Below are 18,533 nucleotides of genomic sequence, written 5' to 3' on the forward strand. Positions count from 1 at the left end.
GCTGCTGAATGTGTGTGCAGCCCTATTCACAGCTTTGCCATGCTATACATAGGTTGTAATGCATTATTATATTCCTGGAAATCAGGCAATCAAATTTTCCAGTTGTGAGAGAGTTTTTATCTGATCAGAGGTTTTACAATGTGTTTTTTAAAATCAGAAGTCATTTATCTGTGATAGATTACCGTTGCACACAGAAGACTAGGGAAAGCATAATTTTACTTTGCAAAGCATATGTGTAAAAGCAGAGGTGGTGCTAAACACCCATTGCTGATCTTTAGATTTAATCTCTTCCTTCCAAGACCTATCTTGCAAAGTCTGATTTATACAGTCTTATTTGTTTTATTCAGGGACGAAGGTGTAAATTTGCAAAACTAGGGGCCAGCTTTCATGTCACAGCCACAGTCACTGGACAAACAAAACAAGAAAGAGAAGGACAGATAAATAAATAAGGGAAGTTGCGGTGTAATTTTTTCTTCTTTTGATACTGTTACCTGATGTTGGTTTGTGACTGGACTTCCCACCGAAGTCAGGAGAGGATTAGGTTTTCACAGTTCCTTTCTGTGGCCCTTGAGGTGGTCATAAGCAGCAATTAGTTTTTTTTTCCTGTTGTATGAAGGTGTCCTGTGGTAACAGTTAACTAAATATTCCCCTTTCTCCTTGCATTACTCTAATTGTTATTGGTTTCAGATTTTTATATTTGTAAAAATAAGTTGTGAGGAAAGTAATGCCAGATACGGTATTTTGTGAACTTGTTCATTTCTTCTACTGAAGCCTTGGAAATTTAGTGGCTTTCACAGCTAAGGTTTACATCTGGTCTAATACATTTAAAATACTTTATAAGGTTTGCAACATTATGATACATATGACATTTGTTTGAGTATGGAGCTGTTCTTTAGCTGCTGTTACAATACAGAGGAAGAGGTGTCCCTTGTCTTTGAGTTCCTGATTTCTAGGTATTGCTTGATTCATAGAGCTCTAATGGTCTTCAGAAGCCTTGCTGGCTTTGATTTTCCATGCACAGAAATGGCAGTGTCAAGTGTGATGTGAACTCTCCTTAAATTAATTTATTCCTAAACTTTCTGCCATAGTGTCACTTAACTGCAGTGTCACTTGAGTGCTCAGAGTGCTTGATGAATTGTTTGAATCCATGTTTGCCCTAAATACGTGAAAGAGCCTTCCTAACAATACTGTTTTTTGTTTTCTATGCTGAAGAAAATAATAGTAGCGAACTGAGCTGTGATATATAAGTATCACCAACAATTGAAATTAAGACCGGAAGGAGAAAGCAAAAGAGAGTCTTTCTAAAAGATGCCTATCATACCAAACTAGTGTTTGCTGCATAGGTGAAGAAAATGTCCTGGTGTATTTGTTTGGAACTATGACAAGGGCCAGTGTGAAATACTGTTACACTGATTTATTTGAATCACTAAATCCCATTTGTATATAAATAATAAATATTTTTCTTTTTTTTTTTTTTTTTTTTATTTAGACCTACCTGTCTACATTTTATAGGTAAAAGTGATGTAGGGGTAAAAACCTATGGATGTGTTATTAGTAGAAAGTTAATATTTTTCATTCCAAGCCAGGCATTGGATATGCAATACATGCATTCTTTGTTTTTTATTTAAGAGTTTTTAGCTTTTACTTTTTATGCTCCTCAGACCATAGCATGAAACTTGGTTTAAGATAAATGACAATGAAAGATAAATTTTACTAAACCAATTAAACTTCAAGAATGAAAAAAATATGCCAACTTACTTGAAAAGCATGGCTTTGCATACAGATTTTGGAAATGGAATCTGAATGCCTAATACATCTTTTCTGGATGACAGTGTTACACCCTGTAATATCAAGTTATGCTGTGTATATTTAAATCTGCTTGCTGTTTTGATCTGTTTGCAGTTTTAAAATATTCATTCATTCTCTCTGCACTCCTTTGTTACTGTGTGACCATCTGCCCCTTTGTATTTCTGTAATGCCTCTCGTGCACTGCATGTTTGATGCACTTAGATACTGTATGAATGGATGAGAATGATTATTTGGGAGATCTTTTGTTTTATATCTAGCTGTTTCTGAAGGTGAGTATTTCCTGGTAATCCATGTCAGCTCTGCCTACTGAAGGTGATGTTCTTAATTATAGAGTTCATATTTTTAATAACAGATGTATAAATTAATAGAAATAATATGTGTGTGGAATCTGCATGTGGTAAATGTTAAAATTTCTGCATGGAAGCAGACTATAAAAATTTTTCTAAATATTGCCTTGAATAACAAGAATGGTGAGAATTTATTGGCTTGAGGTAATTCAGCTTTTTCAAAATACTCTGTTTTACTCTGTATTACTCTGTATTAGACACTAGTAGTATTCACATTATTCTCAGAGTGTATTATTAGTTGAAAAGCTATTTCAGTTTGCAGGACTCTATAGAAAAAGGCATTCTAGAAAAGAGACTTCAGGTCAGGTTTTAGAAATTACTCCAGATCCAGCTCAGGGTCTAGTTCTATCTCAGGAATTACAGAGCAAGCTTTAAAGAAGACACCAGGAATGACTCTAGATCCAACAATGGCTTGTACCAGTTGTCCTAGAGTCAGCTCTAGACCTGTGCTCCAGAAAGGACCTCTAGATTTAGCTCTAGAAAGTGATAGTGAGACAATTATCTTGGACTAGTCAGCATTTTGCTTATTTGCATTGCAAATTTAAAGCTGTATGTGGCTCCAAATAATGGTTTTAGCTCCTACAAAAACTGCAGGGTGATCATGGCATGGTCACACTCTATTTTGATGGCTATGTCTTTGGAGCTAGCCGCAGGGAGTGGGATCAGTCTGTGAGACATACCAGTGCATCTTTTTTTGCCTTGTAAAAATTCATCTGCTTATGATGCAAGGATTAGACCCCATCTTTGGGGCAACTTCACTCTAGGTGGAATAGCACAGAAATTACTACTGAGCTGCTCAGCAATTGTAGCTCTGTGAAGGGTGGTGGACTGCTTCAAGAATCTGCTTTTACATGTAGCTTTGGTTACACAGTGTGGATAACAGGCATAAAACAGACCTGTGTTCTCTGAAGTCATGAAATACTGGGAACAGAAACTGGGAGCTGAGGACAGGCCTCCTCCGAATATTCCAGATCAGGGCATATAATGACTACTGGTGCAAGAGACGAGTGAGCTGAAAAAGTTAAGTTAGAGATTGTAAAGTCAAGGTTATTAAAAAGTTAACAAATAAAGCCAAACCTTAAAAAACTAAGGGTATTGAGAGACGCTCATCTACCCTGAATGTACCTTTAAAGTGTGTTGAAAGTTAAAATAAATATGCTAGTAATTTAGCATGCATTGAACTGTTTTACTATGAACAGAGGCAAAAATAAATTATAAAACTTCATAACTTATTTATCAAGAGGCATGGCTTTTAATGATGCATGATAATCTACTCCAGTCTGTATCATTAGAGGCATTAGACCCTTCAAACATACTTTAATAAATCTCTGTACATTGAATTTATTGCCTTGCTAAAGGACAGCAAAGCATAAGCTTTGACAGGTCCTTACATACATCCTCCTGCATGCAAGTCTTGCAGGTTACTAAGAGAATGTTAATTTTTCCATTTCTTTCCCACAGTATTATTTGCAATGTATGTACATAATGATTCTAAAAGCTAAGGGTACTTACTCATCCATACTAATCTCACAGCAGTATCTGTCAATTAATGTTAAATAAAATATGTTGGCACAGATAAGCTTATACACCTAAGAACTGTTGTCTACAATATATATGGAAAAAAATAATAGAAAAAGACATTTGAATAATAATGCATCAAATAGAAAGCAGCAATGAACTGCCATCAATATTCTTTCAGCAAAAGGGAAATGAACTGATTTTGACAGTGTTACTTTTGAACAGCAGAGAGAACGCTTAGTTTAAAAAAAAAAAAAAAGTAAAATAGTAGTTCTGGATAAAAAACTAAACTCCCTCACACAGATAAACAGAAAATACATACGAAAAGAGGAGTGGGACTTCAGCTCTAGATCTCAGCAGGTTCTGAGCTAAAGTGGGTTCTTTTGATTGCGGTGTGGCTGGTAAAAATAAAACTCAAACACAGATACATAACGAGGAAATATTATCCTTGATTGATCGATCGGATATACTACTAACAATAAATAATCAGCAAATACTTTGGCTGTATAGAGCAGTAACTCTAACCAACTGCTTTAGACAGAGACCACTAAGTCAATGGGAGTAGTTCAGTGCTCTTGAAAAAGTGCTTGAAGGGAACTGATTTTGTTTCAGTCCTGTTTGAACTGATCATACCAAGGCTTCTTAGGGCTTAGTCCTGTGAGATACTTGCTAATGAGCTCCTGGCAGATAACAAACCACATCAGTTTCAAAAACTGTGTTGACAGTGCATGTCATGGTGGTGAAGTCGAATATACTCTGGGGTATGGTCCTGCCCTCAGTACTGCCAGTTCTTCCTGCAAGAAATCCACTGTGTTCTGAGCCAGGCATGTCTCTAGTCGGGACAGAATGAGCAAATCTTGGTGTGCAGGTATAATAACAGAAACATCAAATTTCAACTTTGTTACTCTATCAAATTGCTCCCTGTCTTGTCGTTCCCACAGATGATCTCTTTGCATTCATGTGCATGCTGGCACAATATTGTTCTACAGGCCCTCTGTACACAGAGGTTGTGCTGAAACCATTGAATTTACATTTTGTGAGTTGTTAACGAACTGTATGGAAATAATAATGGGTAGATAAATCCAGTTTGCATCTCTCTGTCAAGAACTCAGTACTCCTTGCTCAAGGAAAACTCCTGCTAGAACTTTTTTGCTGCAGAAATAATTCTATGCTGTTCAGCCTATGAGTTTTTATTATTTCTAAAATAAGGTTTAACAAGGATTCATATAAATCTCCAGTAGTTAAAGATGTGATGTTACTTAACCTTTTTTATGTCTCTTTCCATCTGTTACACATTGCACCCCGCTGTGAACTGTTGCCCATGCTTACCTGTACAGTTTGAGCAGTTTGAGTTCTCTGTTTTGATTCTGCCACTTTTTTGGTTGGTATGGTTACCACTGTGTGAAACCTCTTCTGTGAATCTGGTGGCCAACACTGTACTCCTGTGAGTACATTTTTGTTATTATGTGGCTGTTTTCTGAATAAATGAGTCTAGGATGTCTGGGTGACAGTTCTACGTATAGCATCAGCATAACGCTTTCCACCTACCAAATCCTGCATGCATTAAGTTGCATTCTGGAGTAGATGAATTTTCTCTCTTACTGCATTTGCAGTGGCACAAAAGGACCAATGAATTAGTATCCTGGTTTATGCTTAGACATTGAAGGCAACCATTTATTTCCTATCATCAATGCTTAGTGATGCACAGGAGATAGAGCAACATGCATGTTACTGCACAAGCCCCCATACGAAAAGTGTCTAGCCTTTAGCATGGAAGAGCACTCAAATGATAAGAGGCCAGTATAGGTGTCTCCTTAGTTATTATCTCCTTGAAGTACAGAGAGAAGGGAAAATATACCAGGTACTCACATTTAATCAAATTGTCCTCTTAGGATTTTTGGTTAACATAACACTGCCTCAGGTTAAGATGTGAGAACCAGAGAGCTGTAATTGAGTCCCAGTAGGTACTCCCTGCTGCCACCTCCACCCTGTTGCACCACACCATTCCCAGCTGATGCATACCAGCAGGAGTTATTTCACTCTGTTAAAGAAATGAAAAGCTGGCATGAAAACGATTGCCCCAGACTATTGAAGCATGAACTCAAAACCTGCATTTTTTATGCTTCTGCCTCAGCGACCATTGATGATGATGGTGGTGCTGTGCCTAAACTGAGAACTGAGATCATCTTTCTGCAAGGAGACAAGGAATTTTTTTTAGAAGTAAAACTTGCATTTTATGTAGGAGCTTAGTTATCACTAAAAGCAATTTAAATTGTGGTGGTGAGTCTCCATATAATGCTCTATTTTGCAAGTCATGTCTCCTTTCTGCTGCAGGTGCAATTGACTGAGTTATTTATACTAAGGCTGCAATTCAAATCTTTACTCAGTTTATAGGAAATTGTCTTATGCTACAATTTTTAGTCATATTTAACTAGATCAAAATTAGAATGGCTAGGACTGGGTTGTCTGATCTATTTGCATTTACAGTGAAATAAAAACCTGAATGGCCTCCATCTAGGTAGCAATAGACTGTTTTGAAGAAGAAATAACAAGGTGTTGTTATACAAGTTATGCAGAGGTGCTTTGTAAGATTCTTCAGAAGCGGAGGGTTGCGAAACACTCTTTCTAACCCTGGTAGCCTGAAACCTTAATTTTGAATCATATTGTCCTTTAAAATATGAGACAGTAGTAAGCTTGGCTTTTTCTAGTTTTTGAAATTAGGACAAAACCACATTCATTGCATCCTATGCGTTCTGAAAACTACTGAAATATTTTTTATTCTTAAACTGAAATTTTACAAGCAATTGGCGTGATTTTTGTTTCATATATGCTGGTGTCAAAACAGACTAGCTCCTCAGGATTTTTCAGTTTGCAACTTGGGTGGAGCCTAATTTAAATCACATTTTAGTGGAGAGACCATTATGAATGTTAGTATAGTCAACAACAGCCCTTTGAGTGCAATTTTGTCAGCTTAGTCAATTAATGCCCCTCGCCCCACCAATATACACATTCACATGCCACATCAAGGTCATTTTGTCACTTTAAAGTGAAAGTTCAGAATAAATAAAGACGTTGCAAATTCGGAGTAAATATAATAACTACAACCATTTTTTAGGTTTAATTTCAACCCTATTGTAAGATTAACAGGTTAGTCAGAACAACCTTAATTTTAAATACTGAATCAGTATATAATTACAATACATTCCAAAAGCTGCTTGCCTACCCCTAATCATACATATTGATACTCAGAGAAATTGGAAAATGTTTGATCCTTCTAGTGAAGGGAGTTAGGTGTTTGCAGGTGTGTATCACACCAAATGTTGTCATAATGCCAGCTTATGAAATGTCATAGTGCAAGAATTTCCTCAGTAATTGTCTTGAGTTATGTATCGTTAAGGGAATCACAGATTCATGGGGCAGTTCAAGTTGGAAGAGACCTTAGTAGGCCATTTTGTCCAACCTCCTTCACAGAGAGCATGACTTATTTTAATTATCTTTCCGTGATAATTTAGGGATTGTCTTGTATCATGAACTAATCTAGACAGACGGTCAGATACATTGTCTTGAGATGGGACCAATGAGACAGAGGATTCAATTTATACAAAAGGATGTATTTCTTGTCTGTGAGAACAGGATTTCTAGGTTCTGTTACAGAGATCAAATGGGCAAAATATCCAGATCTCAAACATCACAGGTGTCTATGCATGGTATAATTAAGAGGCAACTTATTAGTGGAATTCTGTGAACACTGAAATAAGTGTGTTTGCACACGAGCAATAAACTGTGGCTGGAAGAAGGATTCTGGAACTGGCTGCTAGAATTTCCTTTTCACTGAGACTAATACTCAGCTCTCTGAAACTACTTTGTTGCTGTAAGTCAATTTGTCTTCATAGCCATTAGATAAAATTTATTTTAAAATCTGTATAAAAGAGCGCATAACTAAATGGGGGGGACTGGACTCCTCCCAGATGGGAAGAGTCAAGAACACTGTTTAATTTTCAATTAAATCATAAAAGCTCTGAAGGTTTTGTTGTATGTGATAGGGATTTGCCATGACTTCTTTGCATCATTGTCTTGTTTTCAAAGCAGCTCTCAAGTCTTCAGTGTAGTTTATTCAGTTTGTTTTCTATGTCAGTATGTTAGTCTGCAATGTCAAGACCTAGGTGAAAATGCCTGGGAGGTTGACAATCAGTATTTTTTTCTGCTTTATCTGAATTTGATAGAGAATTTTCCAAGGAAAGAGAAAAAGCCAAGGCCCGCGGGGACTTCCAGAAACTACGTGAAAAACAGCAGCTTGAAGAAGATCTCAAGGGATATTTAGACTGGATTACACAGGCAGAAGACATTGACCCTGAGAATGATGAAGAGGTTGATGAAGAAGGCAAGCGGAACAGTATGTGTTCTTTACTCTCTACTACTGTGTGAAACAGTTCGACTGCCTTTAGGGGTGTTACACTGGAGTGAGTGCAGCCTGTCTGATGTTGCTTTCTGATTTGCAGTTTGCAAAAGCGTTTGTTAGAAGAGTGGTCATGTCCCATAATATATTGATCCTTAGTCATGGAAGATAATTCAGAACCGTACAACAGAATTCTGCTCTCAGCTGTCCATGTGCAAATCATTGTCTGCACTCAGTCACTACCAAGACTTAAAAACTTTGCCTTATTTGTGCTCTGTAAAAAGTTAGTGCATACAAACTATGCGAGTATCACCATAAATCCTCAGTCAAGAAGAGTATGTGTTTACCTCTAGGTGCATGCAATAGAAATAATAATAATATAAAAAGCTTATACAAAATACAGCCAAAACTACAGTCAAGAAATAACCTTGTGATAATAGTGAGGATTTTTTTGAGTTTTGAAGTAGGGAGAGGATGTTCTGGGTCTTTCTGGTATTCAATAGAAGTATATAAAAATCTTTTTTACTAGATGAATTAACTGAGTGTGAAATGAAATCTTGGGGGATTTTTGTGTGACACTAGGGAGTATAATTATCACTTACTTAAAATGTATTTATTCAACAGTAGTATATAGTGTATTATGGGAAAGGTAATTTATGCTGTAGTGGCCCTCAAGTGCTTCTGACCTGAGTCCTAGCATAAAGAAGCAAGTTAGTTTCATAATATTGCAACAATTGTAAAAAGTTAGAATTGATTACTTTATGGCAGAAATTTCAAGTAACAGCAATATTTTTGTGTCAAAATTTAGTAGAGATTATTTTAGCCTCCTAGGCATGTTCACATAGTAGTAAAAATTTCATGAGCACTTTTAGTGCTGTACATAAATGAGAATATTAATTCAGGATATAGTTTATGATTTAATACTTAATAGAATATTGAAGTCCAAATTTCAATATATAGACTAATGGTAAGTATCACTTTATTATTCTTGTGATACTCTGGAAGGTCATGGTATTTATTCATTTAGATGCACCTGAGTGTATATATAAGAAAATGCATCTACAAGTTGTTTGTCAAAAACATCCTGGAATATTATTGACATAATACATTTTTACTGTTCTTTTTCTTCTAATGTTGCTAATTTATTGTGACCTGCACTTTTAAACTATAGTACTTTTCAGAAGTAGTAAAATGGGTCTTTCATAAATCAAAAATACTTGAGTGCATAGTTGTTGAGTTTGATAGAGCTTTTGGCTCTGAACTGTTTGCTTAGACATAATTTTAGGGTCAGTTTAAGAGTTGGAGGAGACTTGCAAAGTGAAAATAGGCAAGTAATTAAAAGAACTTTAAACCAAATCTCAAGAATTTTATTTCAAGCATACATATGTATTTTGAGTAGAAATTTCCAGTGAATAGCAATCTGCTAGCACTCCTCTGGATTTGTGCACATGAGCTTAAATATTTAATTTTTAATATCAGCTGCAACAGGGTGTAAAGGAGGAAGAGTTGCTGAATTGCTCTACCTCCTTGCATTTAAACACGCTGTGCTGCACATCACATTGCCTGGGGAGGTGTGATGAGAGCACAAACTATCTCTCCAGTTATTCCATGAGAAGCTTTTGGATTAGGTGCGTACTTATGATAATGAGATATGCATTTGGGAGTCAGGTTAAATAGTTGTCACCAGGTTAATAATCTTGACTAGTAAGCTTAGGAAATAAATGTAGTCCAAATATATTGGTACTATGTTTCTAGCACTGTCTTCGAAGCATAAGGTAGGGCTGGTTCCCAAGACAGGCAGAGCAATTAATTTGCAGGCTTCTAGGCAACCATGTACCTACTTTGAATACCTAAACCTATGCATGATCAAGATTACTGCTGATTTATGGTGATGGAAGATCGCCATCATGCTCTTCATTGATGTGGAGGAGCTCTCGGTTTAGGATACAGATCTCTTCTGTCTATGGCAGGAAAAGATACAGGTTTCAGAGGCAGTTAAATCAATGATTAAGAGCTTCTTATATAATCCTTTAAAAACGTAGTTTAGGTTACTTCAACCACAGCACTTTAAAATTTCTAACCAAAGTAGTCATTAAGTCATTTATGTATGAACCCGCTGTATCTATGCATCTCTGTTGCTGATAGTGGGCAGATATTCAGTGATGTTGAATAGTGGAATACCTTTCAACTACTAGAACTGTAAATATGCCTTTAGTAAAAGTTGCAAGACTTTATTATGACCCAATAGCTAGTTACCCAGAAGTCAATGAAAAAGCTTCCATTGACTTGAAAGCATTGCGAGTTTAGCTCAAAATGCAAAAATCACTGAGAGGTGAGTGATTTTGCTCTGATTAGTTATGCTGCTGGTAATTTCAATTTGTTTTGCCTAATATTGCTTGTGTTGTGTATGTGGACGTATTTTTATTTTTTGTGCTGCAACTGCTGCCATCTGCTGTGTAAATGCTGGGATTACATGTACGTAACGCGAAGGGGTTACATTGGCCGATTTAATGGAAGAAAAGAAGAAAAGCAGACTTAGCTGCTTTGGTCGTTCTTCCAATAAACATGGTAAAAGATGTTCTGATTTGCAGTTGAACTTTCTTTTGTGCCAATACTGCATTTGATGTGATAGCTTGTAAAAGCACATATTGTACGTGTTTTCTGTAACAAAGGCACGTACTTATTCAGCATGTAGATGCTCGTGCACGCAGTTGTGCTGTTTGAAGTGCGTATTTGAAATGGGCTGGTGCTGCAGTGCTTTACCTTCCTAAAACATAGAAGCATAGGCTTTAATGCACTTAGATTTCCCCTGAAGGGTCTTTGTCCATGAGTGTTCTTGTTGAAACATACATTTTCATTTTCAAAAGTCAGGTGAAACAGATAAAAGTGGGGGTTTGTGTGTGTTGTGTGATGTGGTGTTTTTTTGTTTGGTTGGTTTTTTGTTTGTTTGTTTGTTTTTAATTCAGGTGTGAAGAAATTAATAGAAGTATTTTACAAGCTTAATAATGGATCATAATGTAAACTTAGAACAGTATGATGATATTTACTGTTTATTTATAATACTTCAAATGTAGAGTTTGACAAACCAAACCAAACTTTTACTGTATCTCCTCTTGTTATTGATGGTTTTGTTTCTTTAATTTGTGTCTCATTCAGTTTCTTCCCCATCCACAATGCAGACGGACAAGGACTTTAGACTATGGTAGTTGTTTCAAATATGCACACTCTTTTAATACGAGCAAACATATCGATTTAACATAATCACATTCATAATAATTAGGAGATCTAGTTCTAATCCTAGAAAAAAGTTATCAGAGCAACTGACTTCCTTGCTGTCCAAAGCATCACTGTTGTGGCTCAGACTGAGGCTGACAAATCTCAACAAATTACTTTACAAAATGTAGAATATTAAGTCAGCAATTGCTAGGACTTGATAGACTCATCTTCTACAAATACTGAAGTCTTCTTGAAACTGTTTGTGTAACTGTTACATATATTGTCTAAAACATTGCACAGCTTAACAAGCTGGAATAATTTTTCTATAAAAATAGCTGAAAAACAGCCATTGCAATTTTACTTTGGATATTTGTTTCAACATAGCCTTTAATCTAGCAGGTTCAGGTTCTGATGTCAGTCATGAAGCGGCATGGAACAGGCTGGAAACTTGCTGTTGTCTACTGGTCGCAAATGCTGTCTCGTGACTAGTACCTGACCTTGCTAAAGTACAAGTTTGTGGCCTAAGTCTATTTCTTACTGTATTTATGGGACTACCACTGGATTAGAAATCCCACCCTAAATATTTTTTGTTGTATTACCTCTGCCTCTATATCTATTAAAAGCACCTCATTTGTAGAGTATACTACTATTGCCAAGATTCATAATGTCATCCTTCAGGCTAGAAGTGGTTGGTTCAGTGATGCTTCTGTAATGAAGACTAATTAATTTGCTCTCCTTCCACTGCTATGCAACCATTCAACCTTATATTGAGTTTCCAAGAAGAGAAGCCTATAAGAATGATTGTTGATAGCGTATCAACATTAAATCTGCACTATGAAAACAGATACCTCACTGGAGTATCATGTAGAACATCTTCCAGGCAGCCCCCTCCTTAAACTGAATTTACCCTGGGGGAGCTTCACAGTCAGAATCGATAGTGCCACTCCTTTCTGATGTGTTTTCTGGGCATACAACAGACTTAGGAAAATTTGAGATGAATTTGCAATGATAATGTTGCCTCTCTGGGGATTTTTTTGTTCTGTTTTCCTGCCTCAAAGATTTGGTCTAGAGGATTCAGAAAATCCATGTACTGATGGAGCACATGGAATTGGTTGGATATTACTAGCAGACAAAAGATGACTATTTTGCAAGGTTGATCTAAAATTTTGCCAGTATAGTACCTTTTTTAATAGTTGTAAAATTCTCTCCAGAAACTATTACTGAGTATTTGACTAACTGTGCAGATCACTCCGCTTCTGGAGCTCTTTTCCTTCATCATGGGTAACCAGAAGGCTGTCCAAGGTGTATCAGTGTGGAAATGCGATCAACCTGTGGATCAAAAATGCATAACTGAATTTGAACCAGATTTTAAGATATATTATTTACAGAGGAAAACATTTATAATGATGATACTTGACACCAAGATTCAGTTATTCAGGGTTTAATTTAGCCTGCTTTTGGATTCTGCACTAACACTAAATTGTCATATTGCAGGATTATGGAATTTATTTCTTCCAGTTCCTGCTGGCTCGGTGTCCTGGTTTTGGCATATCAATGCTGATGGACACTGACTTGCTCATAACTATGCATTATTTATGTGCTGGAGTGGGGTTTGAAATCCCTGCTCCAAAATCTGAAAACTTTTTAGAGTAAATAGTGAACATTGTAACATGAGAAAAATGATTTCTTTTCTTATCTGCAGAAATAAAATTACCTATTTTCTGTATACTCAGGAAAGTATTAAGCTGCATGCTATATGGGTTGTGTATATTGCTAATGCAAGCATTCTTTCATTTGAAACCAGTTACCATAATTGAAGAGAGCTGATACTATGTAGAAATCTAGATATTCTTCCCAAAAGAATTGCAGTAAAAGAAGGGCAAAAGGCAAATAAAGACTAGAGAAAATTTGTTATCTTCCTTCGAAAACTGGAGTACCAATTTAAAGATCTCAATGCTGGTCTTACTGAGACCAGATGGTCTTTCGAACATTCATTCTTTGTGCTGTACTTTACTCAATGAACACCACCCTTAAAACGTTGAGGTCATAAAAGTGAGTCTTTTCAAGACATGTCAGGCTGCTTGCATTAGCAAAACTGGATGTGGTCATGCAGTGCTGTTGCAGTTTTCTTCTGGCTAAAGATTTCAGGACTCACTAGCATTGCTGGACCTAGACTGCCACACGGTGCCTTTCTTGGTGTTTCTGTCGTCTTCTACAGTATAATAGTAGCTGAATTTCTAACATAAACTGAACTGTGTATCCTTCTTTTTTTCCTCTTATGCTTTTGTAACAGCACCTGCAAGTCACTAACAGAGCTAGAGCAATAGGCCTGTCTGAGATAGGGAGTAATGTTCTGGCTGTACTTAATAATTTGCAGAACTGACATTGGCTTCAAGAGGGACAAAGATTTTTATTGTTCTTTGGTGCTTCGTTTTTCTTCATGCAACCATGTTCAAAAAGGGCTGGTATTTCTTACTGTGGGTTAACACATCAAGTCTAGGTAGACTTGAATTAAAATCATATTTCTTTACACTTTAGAAGAAAATACTTGGCATATATTAAAAAATAGAATTTGTGTAACACTTTCTGAGGAACTGGATTCTAGGTACTACTTTTAGATAAGGGAAGTGTTGATAAACTTGAAACACAAGTGTAAGAAACACATCGCACACATCCTGTGGTTTTCCTTTCATGATTGCTTTGCAGACATGGAAGTAGTCCTCCCCTCTAGGAAGTACTGAGAACTTTGGCTGTTCATTATTTCCTAACACCTTTTGACGTATGTTGTCCTCTCTCTATATTTCAGTTAATTTGAAGATAAATGGTGATGACCAACCTGCAAATGAATTTTGTCTAAAAAAACATTAGCTACAATTGCTGACTATTCAGTAATGATCCACTACATGTACAGTAATTCACTGTGTAACAAATGTAATAATCCCCTTTTTATTAGTAGTAATTCTCATCATCCTTTCTAATGCCCGTTCTGCCATTCTCAGTGCTCCTGTCCGTTCATATAGTATTTGCAGGCACAGTTACTTTCTAGCATCTTGCCTTGATAATTCATAATGGAAGGAAAAGCATAGAGTGGTCAGTATGATCAGAGTGTGATAGTTCCTATTTTCAGAAGAACTGCAATGCCGTTTCTTGGAATTAGCCAGCATATTAACAGCACTTACACTGGTAAGCACCTCCAAAATGTTAACAGAACACTTCTTAAAATGAAAGGTCACATAATCTATCTCAGGTTTATTTCTTTCCTGGGGGCAGCATACTCTTTGTTGCAAAACTCTTCTATGTTATAGTGCATTTTCAACAGTTATGTTGAATCTTTGAGAAGAAAAAAAACCCCTACAATACACTTTGGAATTCTGTGTGCTTTCTTTTGTTACGAGAGGAGGACTGATGAAGTATCTGACTTCACCTGCTAGTCCTCAGGTCTTCCAAGCTCTTGTTAGTCCAGGAGAAAGCGGAGGCATTCTTGCGATAGAATGGGAGATCACCTTCTGTGTAGTGCCTTGCTTGGTTGTCAATCTAAAGCCATTTCTGTCTCCTAACAGCAAGTATGCCCACCAGCGAAACTGAATCAGTGAACACAGAGAACGTGAGTGGAGAAGGAGAGACCCCAGCATGCTGTGGGAGCTTATGGTGAGTACACGGACTGTTTTTCAATACCCACCCTCATTGTCTCAAAATGTAAAAGAATCTATCTTTCCATGTTGTTTATTTAGACAAAACTCCTTTCAAATAGTCAAGCTTTGTATGATGCTTGGGGTTGTTTTTTTGCCTTCAGCAGTTTAATATTAGTTCAATTATTACAGCATGCAAGCACTCCTAGAATTCTCAAGAAGATACAAACCAATTCAACTAAACTTCCAGTGGAGTAATGTTTTCCTGAAAGCTTTTATAAAATATTATTGTTGTCCAAAATAATAAGAACAAAGTCCCATGTGACATATAAAAAGGAATGTTTTCTGTTAAATTGTGCATGAGCTGGAGAAAACGTACTTTTTAGGCAATAGCTGAGTGTATGGGAGTATTTCTATATCCCATGGTGTTCAATATTTATTTGCTCACATTTTCATTACTTCCAAGCAGCTTCTACATGAGCAGTTTATTTAGTTCTGAAGGAGATTTCCATTCTTTCACTTAGAAAATTTGTAAAGCTTTAGGAATATTATTTCAGAAAATAATTAATAGACAATAGAATTTCAGCATTAATGATGCATTTTGTTAAAAGTTTGGTTTTATGTGTATGTAATTCCAATGAATTTTTTTTTGCAAAATTCTGAAGAGAACAAATCTGTGTAAATTATTTTTTCCGTATTATAAAAAATGTGTTTTCCTTTCCTTCTAGTCAAACCATCTCAAAATCCAAATTCAGGTCAGTATTTCTATTTTTTTTTTTTCCTTGTGACTATTTACACATCATAATGATCTCATATAATTATTCTTTAGTTACTGTACTTTAAATTTTACTGTGTGAAAGTTCTTCCTGACAGTTACTGCTGAATACAGTGGTATCTGTGAACACTCTTGGAAATCAAACTCCCCAATTTGTTTTGCTGACATTTATGCCTCTGTTTTCACTTGCTAGGAATATTTTGTAATATGAGCTTCTGTTTTCAAGTGTGATTGCAGAAGGGAAGTACTATAAGCAAAAGTAGGACTTAATTTTAGACCCTGGATGTGCCAGTACAAAACCAATAGATTTCTTAATTTTGAATTCTAAGTTGCTTCATTGGCTTTTCTTTACTGATATTAAGTATATGGAGCCTGGGAAGATAGATACATCTTGTTACTCAATGAAATGTTAAATGCAGCTTGATCTAATTATGTCACAGGCAATTAGAGTCTCCAGAAATTGTGGTTTAAATTTAACAATCAATAATGAAATCTAAAAAAGGAATAACAAATAAGCACTTCCTATCTGCAGCTGGTAATAATTTACACAACCATCTGAAGTATTGTCCACATATTTATAGAAATACACCTGCTCGCACATTGTGTGCTATGTTTTCTACACCGAAGAAACCCTCCTTAAGTTCATGTGTGTTTTCTGTATAATAATAAATTTGTTTTTATTTGAATTTTCAGTCGACGCTGGCGTCGCTGGAATCGATTTAATAGAAGAAAATGCAGAGCTGCAGTGAAATCTGTCACCTTTTATTGGCTTGTTATTGTCTTGGTTTTTCTGAACACATTAACTATCTCATCAGAGCATTATAATCAACCTGATTGGCTGACCCAGATCCAAGGTACGATAAAAATGATTTGTCCTGTTTTTGACTATTGATAGTTGCGTTCTATCAGTCACTACTTTTGTACTTTGCCATTTTGTTGTTGTTTGTCCTGAAGGATATTCAGCCCAGCCAAAGGGAGATACAAAAAAATGACTAAATGTCTTTTATTTCCACAATGGTAACACAGCTTAATGGCATACCAGCAAAAAACTGACAATGCTAAATTTTAAATACTTGCACTTTTATTCTTAAGCCATGCTTGAAATATGAGGAAGGAAATGGTAGCTGGCACAGCAGAACGTGCTGTGGGCTGTGATGCTTAAGTTAGTGTGGACTTGAGCTGTGAATTGAGCAGTCATGAACTGCACAATGGATTGGAAAGATTAATAGTTTGTGTGCGGCAGGAAACTTTGCATCCTTGTGTAACTTTTGATACTTGAGTATTAAATAGTTTACAACGTAAAAAACAGTACTTGCTTCTTTAGCAAAAGGCTGCGAACTAATATAAAAAGTATAGTGTTAATATGTTTAAATAAAAATGGAATCTGAGACAATTCAGGCATGTCCTTTTTTTTTTTTTTTTTTTGATCTTCTGTTCCAGATATCGCAAATAAAGTTCTTCTGGCTTTGTTCACCTGCGAAATGTTAGTAAAGATGTACAGCTTGGGCCTACAGGCTTATTTTGTTTCTCTTTTTAACCGCTTTGATTGCTTCGTTGTTTGTGGTGGCATTGTTGAAACCATTTTGGTGGAGTTGGAAATTATGTCACCCCTTGGAATTTCAGTGTTTCGCTGTGTCCGTCTCCTGCGTATTTTTAAAGTAACAAGGTAAGATTAACTGATACTGCTAACTTTAGGGATAGCTGAAGAGTGATCAGCAATTCTTTTCTAATACTTCATCATGCACTGCACTTTTACTGTTTCGTTTGGGGTTTTTTGGTGTGCGTTAACACACGCATTTTAATTTATAGGCACTGGGCATCCCTGAGCAACTTGGTAGCATCCTTGTTAAACTCAATGAAGTCCATTGCTTCACTGTTGCTTCTGCTTTTCCTCTTCATCATAATCTTCTCGTTGCTTGGAATGCAGCTGTTTGGAGGCAAATTTAATTTTGATGAAACTCAAACAAAACGGAGCACCTTCGATAATTTTCCACAAGCTCTTTTAACTGTATTCCAGGTAACTTTCTTTCATCCCGTATGAAACATTTTACCTTTGATCAACAAAGCTGTTTAAGTGATCATGTTGCCTGAAAATAAAATCACAGATACTATTTATTCAGTTTACTTTAAGTAGCATTCTGCTCATTAAATTCAGTACTCTGGTGACTCTGCATCATTTGTACCATTTGTTTCATGTCTTATTTGATCTATCTATGTAACATAGCTGTCATATTACTTCACAAAATTAAATCTTCTTTGTCCATCAAAAACATGACTAGAAAAAGATGTGGAATGTTATTTTTATTTTAATCAAAATGTTTTAATTTCATTTCATTAGCTATATAAAAGTTCAGCTATTCACAAGCAGGAAAAAATGAGCAGCATTGTAAGAGTACATATTTACATATGTGTCATATTACTTACTCTAATGTAAAAATAAGTATGAATTTCTTTAAAGAGATGCTGTCAGGTTTATTGAAACTTTAAAACAACTTGTCTGTTAGTAGTGAAAAGACTTACAGTTTACGTTTCACTGTTTTATGGTCCTTTTTTTTTTATTTTTCCCAATGCCTGTCTCTGGTAGACGTTCCATCTGGTGGCTGTCCAGGGCAAGCAAAAAAAAAAATCTTTCCATGTAATTTTAACATAAGGAAATCCTAATGAGAAATTCCCTTAAGAGGAAAAGTGTACACATTTGATCTGACATTGCCCCTTTAAAAAGTTAGGGCTGTACTTTCAAACTCAGTTGAGCTGGATTGTTTTAGTCTGCCTCCTTTCCACAGGAATGAGGCTTCCCTCAGTTTCGGAATACACTCAAGAACAACCAGCCCACTGAATGCTCA

General features: G+C 36.1%; 1 protein-coding gene across 14 annotated transcripts in view; it reads left to right on the forward strand.

Annotated features, from left to right (window-relative positions):
- The window catches only part of CACNA1D (calcium voltage-gated channel subunit alpha1 D), a 220,274-nt gene that overhangs the window by 128,115 nt on the left and 73,626 nt on the right, over window positions 1-18,533 (forward strand). For all 14 annotated transcript variants that reach the window (XM_071813160.1, XM_065845268.2, XM_071813153.1 and 11 more), the window contains 6 exons: window positions 7,898-8,067; window positions 14,847-14,934; window positions 15,644-15,670; window positions 16,384-16,544; window positions 17,131-17,356; window positions 17,500-17,707. In XM_071813160.1, the coding sequence (XP_071669261.1) occupies window positions 7,898-8,067; window positions 14,847-14,934; window positions 15,644-15,670; window positions 16,384-16,544; window positions 17,131-17,356; window positions 17,500-17,707 (880 nt within the window). The remainder of the gene's footprint in view (window positions 1-7,897; window positions 8,068-14,846; window positions 14,935-15,643; window positions 15,671-16,383; window positions 16,545-17,130; window positions 17,357-17,499; window positions 17,708-18,533) is intronic.

Source organism: Patagioenas fasciata, chromosome 10, assembly GCF_037038585.1.
Source record: "Patagioenas fasciata isolate bPatFas1 chromosome 10, bPatFas1.hap1, whole genome shotgun sequence".
Classification (NCBI taxonomy): domain Eukaryota; kingdom Metazoa; phylum Chordata; class Aves; order Columbiformes; family Columbidae; genus Patagioenas; species Patagioenas fasciata.